General features: G+C 39.7%; 1 protein-coding gene across 8 annotated transcripts in view; it reads left to right on the forward strand.

The window, feature by feature from the left end:
* The window catches only part of NAV2 (neuron navigator 2), a 410,478-nt gene that overhangs the window by 358,234 nt on the left and 24,984 nt on the right, over window positions 1–27,260 (forward strand). For 3 of the 8 annotated variants that reach the window (XM_056353345.1, XM_056353339.1, XM_056353342.1), the window contains 11 exons: window positions 1,154–1,445; window positions 2,333–3,035; window positions 7,017–7,484; window positions 8,573–8,638; window positions 9,884–9,928; window positions 12,111–12,271; window positions 14,441–14,629; window positions 19,894–19,946; window positions 22,004–22,027; window positions 22,147–22,221; window positions 26,691–26,774. In XM_056353345.1, coding sequence (XP_056209320.1) covers window positions 1,154–1,445; window positions 2,333–3,035; window positions 7,017–7,484; window positions 8,573–8,638; window positions 9,884–9,928; window positions 12,111–12,271; window positions 14,441–14,629; window positions 19,894–19,946; window positions 22,004–22,027; window positions 22,147–22,221; window positions 26,691–26,774 — 2,160 coding nt within the window. The remainder of the gene's footprint in view (window positions 1–1,153; window positions 1,446–2,332; window positions 3,036–7,016; window positions 7,485–8,572; window positions 8,639–9,883; window positions 9,929–12,110; window positions 12,272–14,440; window positions 14,630–19,893; window positions 19,947–22,003; window positions 22,028–22,146; window positions 22,222–26,690; window positions 26,775–27,260) is intronic. The other 5 variants (XM_056353341.1, XM_056353344.1, XM_056353347.1 and 2 more) reach the window with 2 other exon arrangements.

Here is a 27,260-nt window from a genome sequence, read left to right on the forward strand (position 1 = left end):
ATATTGCCATTCAACTACTGCACGGTGCTGAGCACATTCATCTGCTGCTGAGGCTGCAGGGAACAGATCAACATGTTACCAAAATTTTCCAACCCTTCTTTGGGAGCTTCATGATCAAGGATTGAATTGTCAGTCGCTTTCATAGTACCATGATGGTTGGAGAGCACTTAAACTATAGTATTTTTACCTGGATGAAGATCAGATGTGTAGATGTTTGTCGTTTGTGTCTGGTCACAAAATAGTTGGTTGTGGTTTACAAAATTTGTCTAAATTAATCAACAGCATTTGACAGAAGTCAGATTCTGCAAGAGTGATCATTAGCAATAGAAAATGCTATCATATAGGGAATATATATTGTTATATATATATCTCCTAATAGATTTACTTTAAGTGTTTCTGGGAATTTGGCAAAGACTTAATAATGAGAAAATTCTGTATCTGATGTTGGGCTTTGCAAAATTCTCCACAGAAGACTGATAGCACAATCAGTCTGTGCAAAGAACAGGGAAAAAAACAGTAGTGAGAGCTGAACATCAATTAAGAAAGGAGGTAATTTCTGTATTTAAGTCAGTCTTGAATATTGTTAGAAGGTTGTTGGGGATTCATTTTCCTTCAGTTCTTGGGTGTCCTTCTACTGTGTTAATTAGAATGAACAGCATTGCACATCTTCAAATGTGCTCAGAAAGCTGCCTCCTCGTGCTCTGGAGATCAGATTGCCAGACAAGAGGTAGGAAAGCAGCAAGAACAAAGGAAAACTGGGTTTGAAATGATTTTTGGCATTGCAGTAAAAGGGTTCATCAGAAATTTGAGATGGAGGATTATAAATGTCATGGAGCTGAATACGTCCTTTATAAATCAAGTGGGTTTTTTTATTGGTTTGGGGTTTTTTGGGTTGTTTTGGTTTTTTTTTTTTTATTCTAAGGGGCATGGCTGTTATGTTTTTTGTATTTTTCCCCTAGCATATTTTTTTAAAAAAAGATGTCATTGCTGGGGTTCATTTCTTGCTGTGATGTTTCTTTAAGGCGTGTTACATTTGTTGGTACTCAGAGATGACTGCTGAGTTGATTAATCAGTTTGATGGTTCTTGCTTATGAAGCTTCTTAAAAGAAGGGCTTGCTCTGAAGGTTATATTGCAATTCCTTATCTGTCCTAGACTGATGCAGAAAAGCATTCCCAGGTTGAGAGGAATTCCTTGTGGTCCAGTGATGAAGTCAAGAAATCGGATGGAGGATCTGATAGCGGCATAAAAATGGAGCCAGGATCTAAATGGAGGCGGAATCCCTCTGATGTGTCAGATGAATCTGATAAAAGTACTTCTGGTAGGAAGAACACTGTTATTTCACAGACGGGCTCCTGGCGACGGGGCATGTCAGCTCAGGTTGGCATTACCACACCAAGGACTAAACCTTCAACCACCTCAGGCACATTAAAGACACCTGGAACAGGTGAGAATTAGGTGTAAGATACAAACAAGCCCAAAAGTGTGTTCGGTATGAAAACAGTTTAAATACTTTCCAGAGGCAGAACCTGAACTTCAGGTAATCCTGTCTTTATTTTTAGGTATTGTTTTAACTTCTGCAGTATCCCGTACGTCCAGTTTTCTATTTCTGTCATTTGAAAATGCATATTTTGGATTAGTACATCGTGAAAGTTGTTTTCATGACAACTAAGCCAAGCTATTAATTGAGCACAGTATTGCCATATGAAAAGAATGAATAATATAATTTCTGCTTTTGAACTCACGGTTAACTTTAAGAACATAACAGTATGTGTGGTTAAGGTGATTTTTACTTACCCCCCGCCCCCATACTAAACCAGCATGTTAATTTATACTAATAGTTCTGGCTTTTCTTATAAATGTATCAGTGATTTTAGCACTTGCAGATGTGTGAATGAAAATTGATTGAATTTGTATAATCAAGTAATGTAAGTTAATACCTCTCTTATTTAGTCGTGTACACGATTGTACATGAAACAGTTGATGAATGCCTTTTAGGAAAATCATACTAATGGCCTAACACTACTTCTGTCTAATGACGAAGGATCGATCTGTGATAGCTACAGAGGGAAACATATTTTCTTGTCTGTCACTATTACATAAGACTGTTCTGCTTTTCATATTCTTGAGGGCAAACACACCACGTACTTTCTCTGGCAAGTCTGCATGTATAACTCATTAGAGTGGCATGTAAGTTCAGTGCAGACTAGATCATAACTTTTAACCACACTGTGGTGGCTAGCACGCTTTTGCTTTTCATGCTGCTTTGAGTTTCATCATTTGCTTGACGTTTTCAAGTCATTAAATATTAGAATTCTTTTTCTATTTTTGTAGGGAAAACTGATGACGCCAAGGTATCAGAAAAGGGTAGACTATCTCCTAAAGCTGGACATGTTAAACGTTCCCCATCAGATGCAGGACGCAGCAGTGGTGATGAATCCAAAAAGCTTCCCACAAGTAACTCTAGAACAACTGCTGCTAATGCTAATACATTTGGATTTAAGAAACAGAGCGGGTCAGCTGTAGGCATGACTATAATCACTGCCAGTGGGGCAACAATCACCAGTAGATCGGCTACCTTGGGAAAAATCCCAAAGTCATCTGGACTCATGGGTAGGACCACTGGTCGGAAGACTAGTGTTGATGGCTCTCAGAACCAGGATGATGGCTACTTAGCACTTAGTGCCCGAACTAATCTTCAGTATCGTAGTTTGCCCCGGCCCAGTAAGTCCAGTAGCAGAAGTGGAGCTGGGAATAGATCTAGCACAAGTAGCATAGACTCCAACATAAGCAGCAAGTCAGCTGGGCTGCCTGTCCCTAAAATGAGAGAGCCGGCCAAGGTAATCCTTGGAAACTCTCTGACAGGATTAGTCAATCAGACAGATAAAGAGAAAGGGATTTCGTCTGACAACGAAAGCGTGGCCTCATGTAATTCTGTTAAAGTGAACCCTGCATCACAGACTGCTTCTAGCGGAGCTCAGAGTTCTCACCAGCAAGGAGCCAAGTACCCCGATGTGGCCTCTCCCACTTTGCGCAGGTAGGCAACAAATTCGTTGATTGTGCAATGATGTTAGTCGGAGCTGAATGATCAGGACTCTTCAAGCCAGGCCTGGCTGGGTTTTGTGGAGCACTTACTATTTAGTGTCCTACATCAAAGTCATTGTATTTACATTTAATTTCACCTAAACAGGTTGGCCAGTGTTGTAAATGCTCAGTACCTCCAGCAACAGCAGCAAAAAATTAACATTTGGAAAAAAAACAACTGTCTGGCAGAAAGTTTGGCAATTGTGATATGAGTCTTTGTTACAAAAATCATACCTGGAGGCTTTATCCATCCAGATATCACAGGAATAAGAGTTTTCTTATCTGAAGGTTACTGAAGAGTTCTTTCACCAATGTATTTGTAACAAAACTGGAAATACTCCAATGGTGGATCAAATTATAAATTGACAATAGGAGCATTATTCCAGATTTTCATGATCATAATGGTATGGTTTGACCTGCCATGCTTAGATTCACGTGCCTAACCCAAACCGACCTTTCAGATGTGTGGATTAGGCCAGTGTGGTGTGAGATTCAGCATCAGGTTATTCACCTGTGTAGAAGAACCCTGAGTAAAGTTACCGTCTAAGATGGGTTGAATTTTCTTATTTGAGTAATATTTTTTTAAAACAAAAATCTTATCTGTCTTCTCTTTCTCCACAAGTACCACACACATTATTTTAACATTAACATCAAGTTGGTCAGGAATTAATTTGTCGATGCATGTGCATCAAAGCCTCGATATTGGTGAAAGGTTCTGTTAATATTATTTTTCAATTGAATTTGACATTGAGTAGCTTGTCTGTTTCAAGTTGCAGTGTTTTGCATTTCATTTGTCTTGACGCCCATAATATCCATACAGTTATGCTGCATCATCCTGCTTCCAGTGACGTGAGAAAGCCACATTCCATCTGAAGCACCAGTGCAAGCATAATGGCTGTGATGGCAGCTTAGGCTAACGCTGTAAAGAGCTGTGAAGTGTTTCTTAGATGGGTGGTTTTATTTGAAGAGCCTGTGTGACCATAATTCAGACTACTTCCTTTATTTTATTCCTGGTTATCATTAGATGAGCCATGTCCTTTAGAACATAGAATGTTCCTCAATGGCTACTTAAAAACTCCAACAGACCTTTCGTATCTGTAGTATACCCCATGAGAAATACAGGGTTTCAGTGTTGCAAGCCTCAGGCGCATAAATCTTGAATTTTCATCGTTTATATTTATTTATTTATTTTTACTAGAAAGCCACATTGCTGGCTATGTAGTTGAAATACTACATTAGAAATACATGGACATTCAAAGAGAAGACCCTGAGGCTCAATTTAACTATTCTGTCATTCGATATACAATTTTGCTCTTGAATTTTCACCAGACTGTCTAAATTATCATGTATTGAAATGCATCAGAGTTGAATTGGGCCCTGTCTGCTTATTACTGATTTTTAGACTGACGAGAAAGAAGATTTTGAGCTTAATTTTCATAGTCAGTTGGGATGAGTTGCACATGTTTTTTGCATGTTTCCTCTTGGCCCTGTAATTTTTTAATATTCAATAATAACTTAGAATCCATACCTTTGTAATGATACAGATTTATCTGTAAGTCTATGAATATATGTAACTTTTATGTTGCCATAAACAGTGAGATTTTGTAATTCTGCTATGAGGGCCATCCCTGTCTCTGTTCTCTCAGTATTGCCTTTAACTCCAGTTGTATGTAACTGGCCTGTCCCTTAAGTGAAGCCATCATTCATCTTGATATATTTTACTATTAAATGGGGCCTTCATGCTCTGCAGTATATAATATGCTCCCTTTCTGTTGATGGGAGACATGCATGACCCAAGAGCCAGCTCAGATACATCAATCTCTTGTCAGTAATAGTAGATAGGAGTAAATAGATGTCCTCCCTCATGGGGTATGTCCTTCCTTGTCCTTCCTCGTGGGGTATGTCCTTCCAGAATTAATCTCTGTGTTGATGTGACTGTCTTGCTGGGCTGGATTTTCCTGGACTGAGAGGTGTGCTCCCCAGACCACATCCTCTTCTGAAGGCGCTTGTTAGAAGGTTGTGGTTCAACCAGACGCTGCCTTTAGCGTTTCTGTTTGTGCCACAGTGCAGCATCCTTTCAGTTGTATTAGAGGTGCTGTGAAACAGTTTGGGGAAGACTGCAGAGCTTAAAAACAGCTTGTAAAACTGTTGGGTGGGATTGTTTTAAGCCCTGGGATCCTGCCTCTAAGAGTGCAGCTCCCCCAGTACAACTGAAGAGGTGGTATGCAATGGCACAGGAGCAGGGATATCCTAAGGTGGTGTTGCTGCTGAAGGCCATGTGTCATTGCAGTACAGTTTGCCATTTTCCTTCGTACTTGCTCTAATAACATTAACTAAATAAAAGCTAGACCCTAAATTCTCTCAGTCTCTGTAGGAATGGGTTTTATCATTCAGTCTGACTTGTCTAAGTGAGTGTTTCCTAATCAGCGAGGTGTGGTGTCCAGATGAACCAAGTTTGCCAGGTCTGTGCCTGTTTGTGAATGTCTGTCTGCACCGGGTGCTGAGAGGATCATGGCACAGAGCAGTGCTGGATTATGACCTAGATGCAGATGAGCATCTTAGCCTGGTCCAGCAGTGTTGTCCAGGTGCTTTGTGGCAAGTGTGCAACAGCAGCCATCCAGCCGAGCTGTGTTCCAGGCATCTTGCACAGGTACACTGGAGCTGCAGGTAGCACGTGCACCATCACTACAGTGCTTCTCGGCATCACTGGGCTTAACCACACACGTGCCGTAGGGTGCCCAGCTATATTACACAGTCTGTGTTTCTGGGAAGTGTTGGACAAAGTGACTTAGTGTGCATGTGTTGTACAACCAACCTGGACATACTCAGAAGCAGAGGAAGTTCTGGTTGGTGCATACCCACCCGTAAGTCTTCAGGAACTCTTGCACAGAAGCGCTGTAGTCCTCTATGCTGCGGACTACAGTCCGATAGATACCTGCTTTGAAAGGTTTCATCCCCAATACTCCACACTGTTGGTAAGAAAAAAGCAAATCCATATAGGCATGTGTGAGGAAAACTAGCGTTCCAAAGGCAGTTGCAGGAGCTTAGTGGCAGAAACAGAAGCAATTTTGGGGTGGATGTTAGAAGCTAGACTTGAAAGATATTTTTTCATAATTTTGAGGATCAGTTTTAGGATGATTGAGAGTCTAGTTTTAGGTATGTTTATTTCTAAAACACTTCTGCACTTCTGAGAACTTCCCAGGTGACTGTTAATGGGGGAACTGAAGTGCCTTCCTTGATGGCAGTGCATTGCCATCAGAGGCAACAGTGAGGCAAACTGGAGATGCTGCAGTCATCCTCCTCCAGCTGTGCTTTTGTATCCCCTCCCGTGCACTAGTTCTGGCACTCAGCTAGTCTTTTACTGAGCCAGTTCTAGGTGCCAAAGCAGGTAAAATCTCATTTTACAGTAAAAGAAAAAGAAGTAGTTTCCAGCCAGCTTGGCTCCTGAAATGAGACAAACCTGTATTTGATATCAGTAAATACTTTTCCTGTTACATCCCAGCAAATGCTGCTTCTGTGCGGCGCATTTGGTGGTTTGCAAAGAATTTACCCAGACAACAAGCTTTCAACCTCTAATATCCCATCCTTTGGATTAATCAATGCAGTACTTCTCTGGTATCCTTTTTCCTTAAGGAGCAGAAGATGGTATGGCTGTATTGTAGTTCTGTTAAGCTTTCTTTTAGCTTTATGAAAGTAGCACTTGCTGATTCAGAGAAGACACACCTAAGATAGATTGGAAGTTATCGTTACTGTCTTGGGCTTTATTGAAGGAGGAGTGAACACAAGGAGATTCATGAAATTTATAGTTGTGTATGTCTAATCTAGGATCATTTACTTAATGCTGGTTTTCTGAAGATATGTATGGTCTAGATATAAAACACCCTTGCACTTAATATTCCATTTTATGGATCTTTCATGTTGTCTTTTTTTACAGACTTTTTGGTGGCAAGCCTAGTAAACAAGTTCCCATCACAACAGTTGAAAATATGAAAAATTCAGTAGTCATCTCCAATCCTCACGCTACTATGAACCAGCAGGGTAATCTTGATTCACCATCTGGCAGTGGTATGCTGAGCAGTGGGGGCAGCAGTCCTCTGTATAGTAAAAACCCAGATATGAACCAATCTCCACTAGCTTCTAGTCCCAGTTCAGCACATTCAGCTCCTTCCAACAGCTTAACGTGGGGTACCAACGCGAGTAGCTCTTCTGCTGTTAGCAAGGATGGCATTGGATATCAGTCTGTCAGCAGTCTTCATACCAGCTGTGAATCCATTGATATCTCTCTGAGCAGTGGAGGTGGGCTGAGCCATAACTCCTCCAGTGGCTTGATTCCAGCCTCTAAAGATGATTCTCTGACTCCCTTTGTCCGAACCAACAGTGTTAAGACTACGTTGTCTGAAAGGTTAGTGGGTTTTTTTCTCTCATTTCCATATGTTTGTGTATATCTCAAATGTGAATGAAGTGCTGGCAGCAGTAACTGACGCTGCAGGTATAAATCAAGTTGTGCTTCTGGCAAGATAAGACTGGATATTACTGCTACATAGAAAATATTACTAGAACAGACAAAAAAGCCATTCCAGGCAAGGAGCCCAGTTCAGAGCAAGAGGATGGGTTCAGGTGAGTTTTTTAATTTGCTATGGTAGCCAGCGTGGCAACTTCTCTCGCTACTATATTATACCTAATATTTGAATTTGGCATCATATATTATGCTTCCAGAGATCTCCGGTTAGTTGATCTGATAGTGATACTCCAAAAGACCTCCATCATTATACCATTTTGATTTGAGAAGCCAACTGTTTCCTGTTAAAACTCTCGTTGATAACATTTGACAAGCGTTTAAACTGGAGGTCATGCTGAAAAGAGAAGTCCCTGTCTCAGCCACTTGATCCCTTCTTGGCCTCTCCCTGCTGTCCTGTCCCATCTCCAGCTGCTCCTGACAATGTTTTGATACAGGCATTCCTGTGAATGCTTTGTGCGCCGGCCTGGGAGGTGGATCCAGCTGAAGAATGATCACCTGAATTGTGTTTCGGTCACCTGAATTGTGTTTCGGACCGGTCACTTCCCCAGCTCCTTACACGATGAGCTTCGTCGGTATCTGTGTGGACACAGAGTAGGAGCTGGGGACAGGCTGAGTGGGGGCGAGGGAATGGGGCTGCTTTTTCAGTGTCAGAGCTGCATTAACGGCACGTTGAGCTAACCTCGGGATAAACCAGACAATGACTTGCAGTGCATGGTCTCCGAGCGACCTTTTGCAGTAGGCTGCAGTACCCTTGCAAGCTTTTGAAATCAGCTACATCCTGATGTGCAGTTATGTAGTCAGGTGGCAAAATGTTTGTAGTTGCATCTCAATGGAGAAAATTAGCATCGAATATAATGTTCTGACAGTTTGGGTTTCTGTTTGTGTTTTATTGTAACTCCTTTTTGTTCTCTCCTCTTTTCATTCTAATGTTCCTTCTCTTGTTTTCTGTCTTGTTGGACTGATTCTTCTAGCCCTCTTTCTTCCCCTGCTGCTAGCCCCAAATTCTGCCGAAATACTTTGCCCAGGAGACAGGACAGGTAATGCTGTCTCAGGACAGGAGTACGCACAAGGCCGTAGGTTTTGTTGCCCATCTCAGTGAAGCAAATTGTTTTGTGACAAACTGTGCTCAGTTGAGTCCTCTGCTGTGTTCATCGTTCAGGTGTGAACTGACACAAAGACATGCCAGTGAGAGTCCCCTCAAACACCCCATCATTCCACCTAAATCAATCTGGAGAATGGCATACAGCAGAGTTGGCATGTTTTTGGTGTTGTTACTGGGAACGTCTTTTGGTTTGTGGGGGTATTTTTTCCTCCCCCTTCATTTCTTTGCCAAAGGCAATTTGAAAACCTTGCCATTTTTTTCTACCAATCTAAACTCTCACTAGCATTTCAGCATTCCTCTGGCATGCTGCTTTCCCCACTGCCTTTCAGGCCTGTCCTTTTTGTCGTGAAGTCCCCGTGTCATTCAGTGTCGTCAGTCTTTTATTGCAGTTTGGCTCATGAGTGTTTTGCAGGGACTTGGGTACATCCATCCTTGTAAAGGCAAATGCTAAAGTTAGGAAAAGGTGACCCAAATCGAAACATTCTAGCTCACTTTTGCTCACCGCTGTAATTTTAATCAGTCCCATGCTGTAACTTCTAGCTGTAAAGATTGTCATTAAATTAATTTATTTAAGCACGTGGATATTGTCTTTAAAAACGAATTAACAGACTCTGCGCAGTTACAAGTTCATCAGTTGTAAAAACAGAAACTTGATTATATGAGTTTTGGACAACTAATAGGTTCCTTTTACTTCACTAAGGGAATTTAAGCTAAGGTTTGAAAATTTGAACAGTCTGGGCTCAATACTTTTACTGATGCACATTGCAGCTGCCTAGCGGTAATTAGCTGCATTCCCTAAATGGTGTCTGCTGAAAGAAATGACGGCAAGGTTGGACTTGAAGATTCTCATCAGTTTTCACAAATAGTCTGCCTCGCGCCTGCTGAGAAACATATTTTTAAGCATTCATTGGACATTTAAAGAGCCATTTGTTTTTTTTCACTGTGGGTAGGAGAAATAGCAAAATCACATTGTGAGCAGATGAGATTCATTGGCATGGTACCAGATGCATGTTTGTGCAAATCCACACCTGGGTAAGGAGGTTTTTGCATGTTTCTGTAGGAAGGGCTCAGCACCTTTTCCTCTGAAAAGGTGATGCAGATGTTTGTCCGTCCTTCGTCCTGATCTTATTCCTTCCCTTTTGTTCTTCTCTGAAGTTCTTTTCTTTTAACTTTTCTGCAGCGACCCACATCTTGATAGGAACACTTTGCCTAAGAAGGGACTCAGGTATTGGTGTTTCCACACGGTTTAACAGCTTTTGTTGTGGCTTTGGAGTTTGCTTTGTGTTTCTGTTGTGGCTGGTGGTGATGGTCTCAGTTTGCAAGAGGTGGCAACAATATTGTTTCTTTCTTTCTTTCTTTCTCTCTTTCTTTAATCCTCTAAAGCGGCCATTGACCACTGTGGTTGTTTTTTTTTCATTCAGTGGCTTCTCTGCTTGAGCAGGAACTGTGGCTTTTGCTGGCTGAATTGCTGAAAAGCATCTCATAAACCACCACTGGGCTTGACTTGAAAACAATAATTTTGCAGCTTCTATGGCTATTACATGGAATGACTTGAGATCATTTTCACCCCGGGAACCTTGGTGTTGATAGGCAAATAGAAGAGATTTCCAATATCATGCCAAACCTTTTAGGATGAGATTGGGCATATTAATTTGAAAAAAAATTTTTTTTTGCAGAATATCTAAATATATAGGGCTCTTAGAGATGATTTCTACTCCTCTAGGAAAGAACAAAACAATCCCCAAACTAACTCTTGTCAATTGTCTTCTTATACATTTTCTGTATCTGTAAAGCTGTGATTTTTATAACATAAAAAAACTGCACTGAAAAAGATTTTTCCATTGATAGAAGCAATTCTAGCAAGATCGTCAACATTAGTGTATTAATTAAATGCTGTAAGTATTACAGAATCTACAGAAGATATCTTAGACAATTTAGATAAAAAATTGCTTAATGCAACTTCTGGGACCACTGAGTCACTGCCTTGAAGTTGCAGCTGCAATTTATTCTGTACTATAGACAATGTTCTTCACAGCAGCCTTGGCCCATGAAGCTGAGAGCCAAAAGCCTTTCTTAAAATGGCACTTTGTTTAAAATGTTTCTGTGGTTCTCAAGCATGTCTCTAATAAATATAGATTTTCTTTTATGACTAAAACATTTAAGTGCTGAAGAGGTAGGTATTAAAGCTGCAAAAATAATAATAAAAAAGAAATCCTTAGTGTGTTAAAGTAAAATGACTGTTTGAAGCCCCTTTCTTAATAAACTGATACATGTGCAAAGTTTAAGAGATGCAGATAGTCGGAGTCTGTTGCTTAAGTGTTGAAGCCTAAGCAGAAGAATGAATGTATTTTTTGAAAGCAGTGTGAGTTTTTGCAACATTAGTTGTTGTAGTGTTCACGTAGATCTAGAAGTCTCAGTAAGTGATATCTTACTGCAGAGCATTTATTTGGAGGGAATCTAACTAAATAGATAATATTGGGTAATAATGGGCTCCAAGTGTTTAGTTTTTGGAATGAGAACCAGTAAGAGAAAAAGCAGATGGCATAAGACAAACACTGAAATCCATCAGCAGACAAGTGTTTCCATGATGCTGTTTCTGTCGATACCTGTACCCTATCATGTATTTCACATAACCCCTGTGGTAACATTCCTATTTTTCAGGCATATACAGGAGCAGGTTTAAAACTTTGCTTAAGCTGAAGCCAGCGGGTGTTTTGCCAGTGATGTTGGCATAGACAACATTTCCACTATTTTCTGTGCCCACAGAAAAGGCTAAACATAGTCTTCTTTATGATGATTTAATGCTATTAGTTTTGAACTAAATGGGATAAACCTCCACAGGCCTCTATATTAATGTCTCTGGAATATGAGTTATTGGGTCACAACTCGTTGAAAAATCTGATAATGGCTGTGTTGACTTGAATTTAGTTATAATATGACAAAAAGCTAGCTAAGCGTAGCCATGCACCAAAACGTTAAAATAGTGATGGAATTTTGGCATAACCTAAGGAAAGGAAAGGATTTCCAAAGTATGGTTTTATGTTTAAGTTGTACATACGTAATACACACTATATTTTATGCTACAGTGTTACAGTGCTCGAGTTCTGTCTTTAGCTTTTTAGTCACTACTAGTTTGGCTGTTACTGTGGGAGGTTTTTTCCCCATACAGAGGTGGAATGAATTAGGAACAGCTTAGAACAGCTTGGAGTAGCTCCTTAAATCAGAATTTTGTTGGGTTTATCTAATTTTGATCCTTAAATTTCATACGAGTCTTATTCCATCTTTCTTTCCTTCTCTCCCTTCCCAAGTCTTGTGATATTTCGTGGTTGGTTTGGGGGCTTTTTTTGAATTTATTTATTTTAAATAACTGTCAAAGTTCATTTTGAAAAAACTGTTTGGTTTTGCAGGTATACTCCATCCTCCCAACTCCGTAATCAGGAAGATGCAAAAGAATGGCTACGGTCCCATTCAGCAGGAGGACTTCAGGATACTGCTGGCAATTCTCCATTTTCATCTGGATCCAGCATAACATCACCCTCTGGAACCAGATTTAACTTCTCACAGCTTGGTGAATAATTATCCGTTTAAATAATCATAGCAATACAGTGTGTGTCTTAAAAATAGCATATTACACAATATGATTTTCTTTCAGCAGCTCCAAGTCCCACATTCAGCTTCAGGAAGCACTTTCACTGAAATGAGTGTGACTAATTAGCATTATTATCTTGTATGCCCAAAGGTGGCATACTTGCAGTAGCTCTTTGAAAATACTTCTCTGGGAGTAATCAGATGCCTTAATATAAATTGTGAACTCTTCAGCAGAGCTATTTGTTAGTATCACACATTGGTGTGCTTAAAGGACTTAAATCTTAAAATTAAGAGTTGCCTACCTGTTTAGTAATACCACTTTAAAATCCAAGCATATTACTTACTACACGTGCCAGTTTCATCAGTGTAAGATATTTTATCTTTGTATGTATGCGCAGGTGGCTTGTTGGGAAATCACAGAAAGCACAGTCTGAAATAATATGTAAAAGTCAGAGTCATTTAAAGTCAGAAAAAATGCCATTCCTTCACTGAACTACATTGATAAAAGTAAACACTTCTTAAATGAAGGAAACGATAAAAGTTGATGGACAGGATCAATAAAACATTGCAGGTCTTAGTTGGCCGTATCAGCAGTTGAAATAACCTAATTAAAAGTGCCAGCAGACCTCATCTCTGGTGTGCTCGTTAAATATTACTTAGTTGCCTTTGCCATTTGTTTAAGTAGGGAAATCAATCTTAACAGTATATATATTGTCTTTAAGTTCAGTGACTTTTGGAAAATACTATGTAAGCCAGACATTTTCTTTTTGACTTTGAAGCCCTCCGTCTTTTCTAGAATGATAAAGAAATGCTCTACAAGACAGTTAAGCCTATACTTGTGCACTTCTTGTGTTGTGTGAATTTGCAGCAGCTTACGCAGTCGCTTATTTCTAGTGCAGTTTTTGAGTTGCAGCAGTGGCATTTTCGAGCCTTTCTTTGAGTATGCTGAAAAAACCCAGATTAAATAAACAGCTTTAAATAAACCGACACTTAACAGAATTTCAGCTGAACGTACACACAGTGTAATTACATTGCCAACAGCTAACAGACTGTCATGAAAGTTCATGAAAGTACTTCAGTGGTCAAAAGAAAAAAAAAGGTTACAATAGGCTTATGAAGTTTATGAAGTTAACTCTTTATGGAGAATTTTGAGGATTATTTACATTATTAAGCTTCAAAAGCTGTTTGGTCACAAGCAATTAACAAAAAAGTAAGAAAAAGATATTTTTATGTATTCTTAAGGAAAGAGCTTGCAGAGACGGGGTCAAGAGAGATCACTGCATTTAATTTAATTTAATTAATTAAATTTAATTTAATAGCAAATGTTGATATGAAAGTTGAGCACCTTTAAACTGAGTTATGGTATCTTCTACAATAGTCCATATCAGTTGATGGTGTATGTAGCAACAGGCACCGACAGTACACCAAGAGGAACCTGCCAGTTGAACAGCAATTTTGTTGTTCTCTTTTTTTTTTTTGCCGCGAATCAACTTGTTCTTAGTAAATAGCAGGTATAATTTTAGCACAGCAGTTCTTCAAGAAAATGTGAAACTGGAGTAAACGTTTTGTACTCTAAACACTGGCTGGAAGAATCTTGGCTTTTGAGGCAGAATTTATATTTTATAATTCTTAGGACTTCATGGTAGAAGGAAACAATTCTGAAATACATAACTATCAGGAAACCAAAGCTCTTAAAATTTGTGACTTAAATACACAGAAAAATATAATTTTTTGAGAGCTTTGAAGGAGGCAGTTCATAAGGCCTTTTCTATATAGGCAAAATACTAGTTTAAATTCCTTCAGGCACTTCAGTCCTTTCTGAGTTCTGTTTTGACTGTTCCAAATTAAGTGATGGTTAATTAGTTCATGCCTACAAGGTGTTAGTGAATTGACTGAGCTTGTCTGTAGAAGCATAGGCATATCACTCAGTGCTTAAAATGACTTTATTTACTTGAGTTTTCTTATTCACTAGCTTAATTTGCATACCATATATTTGAGTTCATTGAATTTAGGAAAACAGTGAAGCCTGGAGAGGACAACATAAAAATTTTGTGTCTTAAAAAAATACTTTTTTTGGTAGTTGCACAAAAATTAGGTATGACGTTTTGTGGTCACGCAAATAAATAGGTGTTTATTCTTCGCTTTATAGCAAGCCCAACCACAGCAGCCCAGATGAGTCTGTCGAACCCAACTATGCTGCGGACCCACAGCCTTTCCAATGCAGATGGTCCTTATGACCCCTACAGTGATACGCGCTTCAGGAACAGCTCAATGTCCCTGGACGAGAAAAGCAGAACAATGAGCCGGTCTGGCTCTTTCCGCGATGGCTTTGAAGAAGGTCAGTAAAGCATGTGATGGTGCTGGAGATGATCAGAAGATGACGTTCACACATAAACCTGATAGGAATTTGGTACTTTTCAGTTCAGCATAGTGGTCATTTCAGAGCACAGTTCTCTCTGTGTGGAGCTCTCAGTGTTAGATAAGACTTTAGTCCTAGTCATCATTGTTCTGATGATATTCATTCAGTGTTTCTTCTGGCAAGACATAGGAAAGCATGTAAGTGTTGTACCTAGACCATCACTGTTCAAGAAGATGTTTAAACGCATCCTGTGCTTCATTTTTAGTGATCTCAGTTCTTCTGAACCTGGAGCTCCACACTTCTGTTGTGGTATAAATAATTGATATCAGCCAGACTGTTGTTTCTGTCCCGGTTAATTTTCCCAGCATTTAATCTGTATTCAAATGTCTTTACTTTTTATTTCTGCCGAATAGCCTGGGTTGATATCACACAGCTTCCACAGAAGGTACCTACGTAGTTCTTCAAAATATCTAGGCCCTTCTTTTTAATTCCTCATCATCTTTTCAAATATGTAGTCATACCTAATAAAAGAAACCCGTGTAAATGTAAGAAGAAAAAGTCATTTACCTATAAATAAACGTTCCATTTGGTTGCTGCTGATGAAGTGACCTTACGGCTGGAGTGGCTATATGAGCACAAGCTAAAACCCTCAAGCATGGCGCATTGGGAAGTCGAGCACAGGGTGAGCTCTGGGAGCAGTTCGTGGGAAGGTCATAGGACTCTTTCAGCAGTAGCTCTTTGAGTCTGAAATCTCCTTTCTGGCAAGGATTGGGAGGTTGGTTGGCTATGAAATACTTTATCGCTGCAGGTCACACAAGCTCTTGCCAGTTTGCTTCCTCCACTGCTGCAGACCTGCCCTTAGCATTTAATACCAGTATACTTAGCAGCATATAATACCAGTGCCCCATTGCTGCTGCTCCCCTAGAGCCCAGCATGCGTGGAAGCCACCCTCAAGTACTTGTAGAGGCCTTTAAGAGCCACAAGGTGCCTTCTGGAGATACTGGTTAGCCCATCAATTTTCTGCCATTGGAAGAGGTAGAAAATGTGTATTGACTATGGCTTCAGAAAGATTCAGGGCTAATTCATTATTGAATGTAGTCAATCTAACTCCATTACATTTAATTGTATTTGAGAGCCCCGTGGCTGAGGATCTTCATTAGAGGTTGAAAATCATTAGAATAATGCTGTAGGGCTGAAAACAGTGTCGTTGCGGGAGTTAACCTCTCTTTGTGCCGTGCTCTCCGAAAGCTAGGTGGTGAACAGTCAAAGACTGCCAGATACTTAAGTCAGTTGATCTCCATTCTGTCATGAACTGTCCTGCTCTAACTAAAGAGTTCCTTAATATAATCTGTGAAGGAATTTAAATAACTGCACCTGTGTTATACTTAAATGATTTACTGAAAGGGCTATTACAGCAAAACTTAATCAGGCTTTATTGAAGACATCCTCAAAAAGATTGTAACTGTAGTCTTTTAAAGTGCACTTAACATGGCAACAAATCCGTTTGGGCATGTGGGAGGTTAAACTATCTTTTATAATTCAGAAATTCTTGTCCAGGAGAGAGGCTAGTTTGGAAGAATGTTTCATAAGTATTACATGTTTATGGACAAACCATTTTAAAGGAAAGGATAGGAAAATGGAAGAGTTAGGTGAAATGTTCTACAAAGTGCTTTTCCTTCGTTTAAAAAAAGTAATAAAAATTAAGTCCAAGAAAAATTTACCAAGTTATGGACTTGAAAGCAGTGGAAAAGTATCACTTTTGTACGCAAGGAAGGAATTTGACCCTAAGTGGACTTGCTGAAGAAGTGCCTTTTAGATTTTCCTAAATTTTTGGTACCTAAAAAAATAATAATATTTTACCAGATGGGATGAATGTTTAGATTAGGTCTCTGTATTTTTGTGTTCAGGTTAAGGTGTTGTGCCGCTTCTCTGGCCATACAGAAGGCAGGGATAACCTGCTTATTAGCTCCTGCTTATTTCTCAGGGAGTCACAAGTTACAAGTGAGCAGCAAGGTGTTCTGAATGGGGCATATGTGTTCAGACCTGTGGATCTATAGATATTCACCTTCACCTTGAAAGACTAGATCAAAAAGTAATCTAGAAATTAATGAACAAATTGATTTTATGTAATCAGCCAATGTCAAATGAAGCATAAATCCAGGTCTTAAGCGAAGCTCACCAACCTACTTATTAGCACATAAGATTGTAAGACATTTGTTTCTTATCAGCTTCAGCAGGGCTAGGATTTATCCTTAAAAGCCTTTTTCTATTTTGTCTCTGGAGTGTGAAGTACAGTCATGTTCTGGCACAGCACAGCATGTAGGTCAGAATGTTAGCCAGCCTTGCGGTACATAATGCTTTTGATAGGAACGGTTTCAGGGCTGGGGAGATGCCAGCAGGAACAGTCTCCAAATTATCTAGAACTTCAGGGGAAAAACCAGCCTAAAATGTAAGTGGTCTCTGGGCTATCCAGTGGCCCCGCTTCCCTGGTCATCGGTCTTCCCAGGAGCTGTGCTGCCACTGGCTCCACCGTGAGACTTCGACCTCCTGGAGAGAAAGGAATTAAATTCATTGTCATCAGGATATACATTTTTATTCCTTTTTGTGCTACTGACTGCAATACCTGTTGTTCTTTCTGCTCTTTGGACAGTTGATCACAGCTAGACCATTTCTTTTCTAACATTAAAAATGATACATGCTTGCATATGCATTTATAGTGCTTTAAAATACTAGCCCCGGAACAATTTGGGTTTGTAGCCTGCATGCAGATGCATGTTAACTGCAAAAAACAGGAATCACATCAAGAGCATAACTGCCTTCAGGCTTCTAATTAAATAGCCTTAAAGTAGCCATCTGCAGATACTTTAAAATGAAATTGCACAAAAATATTAACTCCTTAGTTGTCCTGGAAATCAGAAATCTTAAGTCATATACACATTCAAACGATGCAGTGGTAATGTTTTACAAGGCAAGAGTGTGATTCCCAGAGTTATGTGTTCTTTCCCTGTTTTCATTTTGAGCTTGCTTTCCTCCTTTAAAGCCCCAATGTGATCTTAAAAATTCCAGTTGATGCTAACTCAAAAATGCGCATGTCCCAGTCCAGTGTAAGATCTGTTTCTTCTCTGGCCAGTTGGTATGGTTGCTTTTTTGAATACATCTCTGTTAGTAAAAACTGCACAAATGAAGAATATAGAGAGGCAAGCCAGCAAATAATATTATGTTCTCTGTGTGAGTCCATTGGTGGCCCTGCACAATATTGCCTATGCTTTGGGCTTTCCATCCTTAAAAAGGCGGTCCGAAGGGTAAAATGCAGGTAAAAAGAAAAACAATTAGGAGATCTTAAGTGCATAACATCTGTTACATGAGGAGGGTTGAAATAGCTTAGGAATCTTCGGCTTGGAAAATTGATGACTGAAGGGTGATAATATATAATTTAGTGCCCTATAAAGAGGTTAGTTATCCATCACCTCTCATATCACAGGGTTGTGGAGACACGCAAGGAACTTACTGACTGATTCAGCAGCAGAATGAGATTTCTAAACACAAGAGGAGATTTTTGTTACAGGCAAATGTGTTGGTAGATTCAGAAGCAGTTAAGCAAGGTAATGGTAGAGACATCACGGTGACTGAAAAATAGTGGGCTGACTGCAGTTTCCATCTCAGGAATTTCCATCTCTGCTGATTCCCAGCAGATGCAAAGGTCTACCCAGGGAAAAATCACTGGTTATCTGCCGCCTCCTTGCATTCTTTTCCATAAACATGCACTGTGGCTGCAGACAGCGATGGAGCACACGATTAGACAGACCCTGGGTCTGACTCACGCTGCTTAATTTTATGTACTTAATACAGTACAGTCCTTAACATCTAACTATAAAGATCACTTTAATTGAAAATATGATTAACCAGAAAAAGCAAATGGCTGTGAGGTTTTTTTACTTTCTTGTGGGTTTTTTAAATAGTCTTAAACTCCTCCAGAAGACAACTTAGACTTTGTTTACTTCTTATTCCAGCCTTGCCTTAGGATATAATGTCAGTGGGAAAGCAGAGCCCATTTATTATGAATGTAGGAGAATTGCAGTAGGTAATTAGAGCAAAATGGCAGTTTCTCTAAACTTTTTTTTGGGCTGCAGGATTTACATGAAAGAAAAAGTGATTTAACACGATTTCATATGATTTGTATGAAGTTACCTGAAGTTTGAATGAAAGTTTCAGTTTAAATGTATCTTTTTCCTAAAAATAAAAGTAAAGGAAAGTAATTTTGCGTGTTTCAGTAGCAGAAAGAATAGCTTTAGGTAGTTGTTTTTTTTAATAGCATGATCAAAAGTAAAGTATGTTACACATAAATCCTAACACACCAGGGTGATGGTGACAGCCTTGAGAACAACAATGTATATGTATATCTTTTACTGGATATATATTTAAATGCAAAAACTGCTTGAAATGGATTCTTTTCCAGAAGAAGTTTTATAGCTATGTTTTCACTCCAGTAATTTTCCTATGAGAGAATGAACTTTGCCTTGTTAAAGAAATGTCATTGCTTTAAAGAAGGACCAAAAAGCCCTGCAGGGACAGGGAATGTTCAGCTCCTCCATTCCCGTGATACAGCTCCCTTGTAGTCAACAGAAGGAAGATACAGCTAAATTCAGAGGACACTTCAGAGCTCCAAAATTAGAAAACGGTTTGTGCCCTGGGTGCTCCACGTGTTCTCCTGGAGCATCTGGTTGCATACTGGAGCCTGGGTATTGTGGTCATCTTGGGACATCTCCATCTCGGTCTGCTGCCTAAACAAAACAACCCGACCCCTCAATCTATCTAAAATTGATGATGAAGTACTTAAATTTACTTTTGTCATCTCTTCTGCATTTCAGTTCATTTGTGGTTTTTTTTAATCTTGAGTGAGACCTTTTGGAAGAGTCTTAAGATAAGCTGTCCAGAGAAATACTTATTTCTGAACAAATCTTTATCAAAAATTCTAATCCTCTTGACCATACCTCATTTTCCCAAAGAACAAGGATTATTAAATTGTTAAAACAGCTTTACCAAATCAATATGGGTTCTATTACCTAGCCATGCAGTCTTCAAACCGTACATTATTGGTGCAATAATATAATTTAGTTTATGATAGATGATGAAATTCATGGAAGTATTTCTTCAGTAGGCTGGTTGTTGGCAGTGGATGATCTATGATGATCCCACTGTGTTTACTGTGTTTATATTCACTGTGTTTATTTTCTTTCCTTTAGTGCATGGTTCTTCTCTCTCTTTGGTATCCAGTACATCATCTATTTATTCAACAGTGAGTATAATGAAATGAACAATTTGGGTTTACTGATCAAAATTATTGAACTGACTGGTCTTACTGTGCTAATTATTTTTACCATTCAAGGGGGAAGGGAAAAAAAGCACTTTTCATTTGGTTATGTTCTGAATACTAGCAACAAAAGAAATTTTTACATTCATAGAGATGTCTGTGGATATTTAGCAGTGTCTTCATTAAACACAGACATCAGTGGCCTAGAAGCAGCAGTTTATTTTCTGAGTCAATATTTTACAACTACACTAAACAAGTTTTGCCTCAAAGGACCTTGGTAGATTTGAACATTACCTACAGCATCCCAGAATTTCCTGGATAAAGTCATTCCAGCCTTGTATTAATGATTTCCTACTAAAGAATTTTTGAGTAGGTTTTTTAATGAACAGACTTTAATAATTCTATAGAAGCCATTTGTTCACTCTACCAGTAATATTTTCTCCAAAAGTATGTATTTTTGGGGGTTATCTGATCCTAAAATAAAGCTTTACTGGAGTTTGAAAATACGGGGCGGGTGGGGTGGGGAGGGGGTGGTGGCAGTTAATTGCATGTTGCATTTGCTTATTTTCTTCTAATAGCCTCACAGAGCATTTTCCATTTAAACCAACACTGTGGAAGACATTGTAAGGCTCTACCTGTGCTGTACTGGGAGGTGAGGTGGCTGCAACGTGCAGACCCCATCTCACCTAGCTCTCCTCTAGCTCGGGGGGGTGTGTGTGCAGCAGGCTCCAGCCCAGAAGTGTTTGGCACTGATGGTTCATTCCCAGTGGCTTTGCTGCTGTTAATATCCAAGCTAGCCAGATTAAAGGTGGCTCGTGTATTCCTTGGATGATCTGGTCACGCTTCTGGGCGTTTCTTAAAGCACAACCTTTTTAAAAAACATTGCACAATAAGTTCTTCTGAAATACATGTTAATTGAACAGGATCTTCTATTTCAAATTCTTGTGCAAGTATGATGCATCTTCACGCTTACCACACATCCCCAGCTGAAAGAAGCGTGTGTGATACCAGAGTACATGGAAGACCTTGTACAACTGGCTATGAAGTCTGTCAAGACAGCATAGTGTTACTTAGCGTTATTTCACATACATGTTTCACTGTCAGGCAGCTACACGTGTAACATTCCCTTAAGACCTTGATAACAATTTGAAGATACCACCTTTCATTATTGACCTCACCTCAAGCAAGGCTCATAGGAAGCCAAAACAGATAATGTATTGGAAGGATGGAAACCAGGTCTTTTGCTCTGGGCTGTTGCTCATAACCATGAGAGCCACAAGGAGAGCGCTCAGCAGCTGCTGTCTGAGCTTCTGGTTTATGTGCTTGCTGCCCAGGCACAAGTGGCTCTTAGTAGCGTGGTTTGATGGGTATAATTTTCATGGGGGCTGGTAGTGGACATGTTTACGTAACGACAATGGAGTGTGTAACTTTCTACCATATACTTCTCTCTAGCTGATAACTGTGGTTAGAAAGAAGCCATGGTAGCCACAGTTTTACCATGCAGACCACAACGGGTGGTCAGTACATCCACTTTGCATCCTTGGATAACTAGCGGTGTGTCCTCAGTTTTTCATCACTACAGTGCCTAGGCAGCACTCAAGTGAGAGCAATTTTTTTTTTTCCCGCATCACTTTGGAATGCAAAAATATCATCTCAGTCATGGGAGGAAGGGAATTGCCTAGGATCAGCCATGTTCTGTGGCAGGCCTGGCTCTTCAGAGCCTCAGGCAGGCCCTTGGGACCAGAGCTGGGGCCTTCACCCTTCCGCAGCGCAGAGCAGAGGTGTGCTGGCTGGGGCTGTGACGTGGAGCCCAGACGCCTTCTGTGGGGAGAAGCACTGTACAAGCAGCCTGCCTGCTTTTTCCTGAAGGGTAAATAAATGAGGAAAATATCTTAGATTCAATATTGATGTGAGAATCCAAAATAAGGAATTCACATTCGAGTTCTTGAAACACAAAAAAGAGTACTGAACTGTTTTATAAATTTGTCAGGCTGGTTGTGCTGTAGTATCCTCATGTATTTTCCTCTATTTTTATTTTATAGCCTGAAGAGAAGTGCCAGTCAGAGGTAAGAACACATCATGTTTGACAGGCATTACTGTTCTGTCAAGACACTCTGCATTTCATGTCTTGCTATTTTATTTCTCCATGTTACGGTGCAGTAAAGTGCTCTCTTAAAATATGTAGATTCGCAAGCTACGAAGAGAGTTGGATGCATCTCAAGAAAAAGTGTCAGCTCTGACAACTCAGTTGACTGCCAATGTGAGTACAACTCTGAGAACAAACACTAATAGGGAATGCATTTAATGCACCAATTAACACCCCAATTTTTCTAGGTGACAAAAAGATTTCAGGTGTATGACATAGGGTTTGCGTTACCTGTGTGTTTAGAAAAATAACAGCATGCATGTGGGACCTTTCCAAAAATAGCATCCTCTGTCCTTCTGAATTGTCTTCTGCCTTTCTTTAACTACTGAATTATAATATTCATTTGGCTTTATATACATGTAAACCATCTTCAGATCTGAGGAAATCATTGAAGGACAGGGTCTTTTTTTATGAAGAGTGTCTTACTTTGACATTTAGGTGGGATGAGGTTATAACTGGTAGGAATAAAAGTCGGTAGAAATGTGGCTTGAAATGCATTATATTTTGCTGTTGCATAAAGATGTTGGCTAGTGGTGTGATAGGTAATAGTAGCATAAGGGGCTCTGAGAACTAATTTAAAGTTATGCCTTAAGAGTAGAAATACCTGATTTTTAACCAATGTAGACAATACTTCTGCTTGTTTCCTCTGAGGAATTTGATGGATAAGTAATAAGTAAGACGCTTGGAAAAAAAAAAAAGATTTGGAAGCCAGGAGGTGTTGAAGCAACACTGTGTGTGACCCTGAGCAAGTTTATTTATGCATTCTGTGCTGTAGTCACAGATAGCAGAAACCTGCAAAACAGGAGCTTGCTAGAAAAATAAGCAATTCTAGAGTAAATAAGCTACAAATGACTAGTCATCAAATCGGATCATACTGACATCCTAGTTTGTGGGAATGAATAAACATCGGAACACATGCTACTGAAGAGGGCATTGCTGTCCCTCAGTTCTCTGAATAGGTGGAACAGGAAACTTGGCACAGTAAAGGGCAGCTTCCACCTGAGCCCTAACACCCATCACAAGAAGAATTCAATGGGAAATCTACTGTGGTGTTCACAGAACATCACAGAAGCGGGCTTCCAAAATGGAAAGGGAAAACCAAGAACACCGTTAACAGAGAGGTCAAATAAAAGAGCTTTGACTGCATGTATTCAATCAGTCACTTCCCCAAGAGTAAAAGAAAAAATTTTCCGAAGAAGAATCTTCCAAAAATTAAATCTTATGTTTGCCATTCAAATATAAAAGGGACTGGATACGTTAGTTGGTTTTCATCCAGAAGCCTTTTTTACACAGGAGAAAGCAGGACCAGACTCTCTTGCATACTTTTTTTTATCGTGTTGTTTAATAACCCAGCTTGTGTCCTTCAAACAAAAGACTTGTCAGCTGTGCGACTCCTCCAGCTCTGCCACAGTTTTGTTGCATTCACCTACACATGATGCTGACATGCAGCAGGCTGCCACTCGGCGCGGAGGTAGCAGCCCAACTCCAAGAGCAGTGAGTAGCACAGGCTACTCCCCAGCTGCTGTTTATTTGCCCAAATACTTGCATCGTTACTACCACTATCTTCGCAAGGAATACTTTTTAACATATGCTGCTGTTCATCTTCGTTTATTTGGGGGTCTTTTTGTCATTTATTATTTTGATAATACACCATTTTTTTGCTTCATTCGCTTTGCTAACATTTTGTAGGTTTTTTTATTCATGCTATTTAAACTTCTTAGACTTGGACCTGCCCCTTATTTCTCCAGGAATCAGCAACAGCCTGCTGCAGAGATGTTGCTAGAGCTGTCCTAGTAACTTAATTCAGTATCTATCCACCTCTTTTCAGAGAACATGCTCTTTTTCCATGTAAAAAAACAGGTCTGTTTTAAAGAAAAGGTTAAGACTAATAAATGCTGTTTGTTAAAACACTGCCTTATGGATATTTCCTTTACACATAGTTTTTTTTTAATAAAATGCTTTTAAGTTAGTTAGTTTGAATTAATCTCTTTAATTTACTATTTTTTTTCCTGAATTTTCCTGTATAGACACTGCAGCTTTTGATGCTTCTCAGGCCATCAGGGGCAAAAATTTGAAAAGATTTTGCTCCAACCAGGAAGTGAAGATAACTCTTTTCCATAGCTCACTGAACAATTTCCAGAGAGGAATAATTTCAAGGTGCCTGATCTGGTTTTGAAAGAGCAAGTTTTCCTTAAGGTTCAGGTCAAAGCATTAGGGGTTTGTATCCCATTATTAATTCATGAGGTCCTGCTTGCCCATTTATCTTTAGCTTTTGCAAAATATTGCTGAGGATTCATGAATACCAGTTTTGTTGTTCCCTGTTCATCCTCCCCAACAGAGGCTTTGCAGCCTGTGTTTTTAAAATAAATATTTAGCTTTTCATACATGTGTAGCGTGAGGGTTTAAATTACTTTTCCCGATTTTCTCACAGTCTCAGCTCTGCTTGTTTTTATAGGGGCTGACGGGAACAAGAGATGCACATCCCCGTGTTATTGTACTGCTTGTGTTTGTTTTCACTGCGAATGTGAGAACAGTTATTTAGGATAAATCAGCTGTGTACTGCTGATGAATAAGTCTGGAACAGCTCTGTGAAAGGTTTTGCTATAGAGAATGTCCTTTTCCGCTTGGAAAGGTTGTGCACAATTTTACTTGTTGTGTGTATAGAATTACATTTAACAGAGGAATAAAATATTATTTTCTATCGTTAGCGTAGAATATTATGACTAATGAGGCAAATATATATTGAACTATGCCTATGTTCAGCTATTTGTGCACAAGTGTGTACATATACATGTATGTCTATAAAACAGTGCCATGTCATGGCGCTAGAAACCTCGTCCCCTTTCATCAGGTTCCTTTCCATCTTCTCAATCTACTTTTCCTTCCTCTTATTTATCATTTTCAATACCCAGCTGATGTCCTTAGTATAACCAACTTAGGGTTCTCAGTGCTTCATGGGAAAAGAAAAAAGGGGAGTTGGCCAAGCACCAGGAGGTTTTGGATGATATTTCACAGATGGGCCTTGATTGCAAGCAAGCTGCACTCAAATAATATTGGAGAAGCCTTTGAGTTAGGTGCAGGCATATCAGCTGGTAAAGCCTCTGGCAGGCTGGCTACCATGCGGCAGTGGTCCTGTCTCCATCATCCTTACCCTTCTCTGTGCAGAGGAGACATCGCTGGACTGAACTCACTGACTTTGCTTTCCATTCTGCTGTTGGGGTAGCACAGCGAGAATCTTCATCTCTGTGACTTCCAGCATCTTTTTGCCTTAACTGTCCCCAAGGGAACCTAGTTGGAAGGAAGTTTCTGCCTGGCTTTCCTCTATCTAAAAATTTGCTGTATATTTTATTTACTGTTTTCTATTTTATTTTACTTAGGAGGGTACTTAGGTATCTTTCTAAAACTTAGGAGTGATGTTTTAGGTTTTTTCATATTTTTGGGGAAAAGATTTTAACTTTTTGTGAAAAGCTTTGTGGCGAGAGTTACCTTAACTGTGTGAGGGTACCTGCAAACCATCACTAACCTTCCACATGCTAATGATGGCCCACATAAAAAGTCAAAGATTGTCTGATTTCAGAAAAGAATGGCAGGAGATGTTTAGAAATATGGATGGATTTGCCTCTTTTTCCCCTCTACATTTTTTGTGATAACAGATCATTTCATGTCACTGTTTGCTGTAGTTTGGAGACATGGCTAGATAACCAAGGACATCTTTCCATGCCTTTTTGGTATCATGAATACTTTCAGATGACAAGGTGTATTCCCTGTATCATCCTTCAAAAGCCTCAGTTAGTTAATCTGTGAGATGTTTCCCCAAAAAATTGATTCTCGTATGTCTTTCTATTTCAATAAAGTGGCAAAATATGTTTTCCTTTGGTCACCAGATCTGAGCAGCTTTAAACAATTGAGCAAAGTGCATGAACTAGGTTAATTTGAGATGTGGCTCTTCAAAGGACCTTAACTCGTAGGGACCCAGGAGGTGATTTTGTTCTTGATGTATTCTGGACATAGGGTGCACATTTTACAGAATACATGAGAATTCCAAACTCAAAAAAAAATCCCCCTTTGCTGCTCTGTTAGAGTATGTATGAGATAACTGCCCTGGCCATTGAAATCATGGCATCAAAGAAGTGGATGTAGCAGCTGACTGAGGAGCCACCTCCAGGAAATCTCCCACCAGTGTGCCAGCTCACAGTATTACTCCTACGTCTGTGTTTTCTAAAGCGTTTGGTAACAGCTGCTGCCGAGCAGGGCATGGTTTATAGCCTAAAACTGCATCATTTTATGGTGTGCTGCTAGTAGTAGTTACACATGAAAGGGCTGTAATTTTCTAAGATTTTGAAATTGGTCTGTTACCTTTGGCATTTCTAGTTTTCCACAATTAAATTGTTCCCAGTAATTTGTTTGCAAGCATTTTCACAATGTATGCTCTGCTCGTTTGACCTTTTCTCATCAGTGTTATTTCCTCCGTATCACTTAAGCAACAAACGATGCAATGCGCTAGGTGGTCCAGGTCACTACCTGTAGAAGAATTCTTGTTTGGAGGGAGAGAACAAACTACTTAGTTACGGTTTGACTTTCAGGCTCACCTGGTGGCAGCATTTGAGCAGAGCCTGGGGAACATGACGATCAGACTGCAGAGCCTGACAATGACAGCGGAGCAAAAGGCAAGGTTGAAAAGTACTTGGGGGAGTCATAACTTATGTTTCCAGCATTGCTGCTCGTGCTCCTTCCATAGGTGTGAGGGACGGGGGAAGTCACATACGCTGTTGGCCCTAGTTTCCTCAATTGTGGTGAAGGAGTAAAATGTAATAAAAATTTTGTGTAAAACACTCATTTTCGCAGTGGGCTGTTGTGGCAACTGATCAGCTTATTCATATAAATTGTTGCTTTGGATGCAAGTCTTCGGTATTGCATTTTTTTAAATAAATTTCTTCCCAATGCATCCACGCATGTGCATGTTGAAGAGAAACACCAAAAAAAATCCTTGTAATACAGGCAACATTGGGAGTTTGGACAGTATACTTGAATATATGTTATTTCTGTATTACACAGGATGTACTTTCTTGGGGGAGGGCTATCATAATAACCAACCTGTTTTGCAGCCTACTGAGGGTGTGTGCTTCCCCAGGTATACCAAACCTCATTTACAT

This window comes from Falco biarmicus, chromosome 10 (assembly GCF_023638135.1).
Source record: "Falco biarmicus isolate bFalBia1 chromosome 10, bFalBia1.pri, whole genome shotgun sequence".
Lineage (NCBI taxonomy): Eukaryota > Metazoa > Chordata > Aves > Falconiformes > Falconidae > Falco > Falco biarmicus.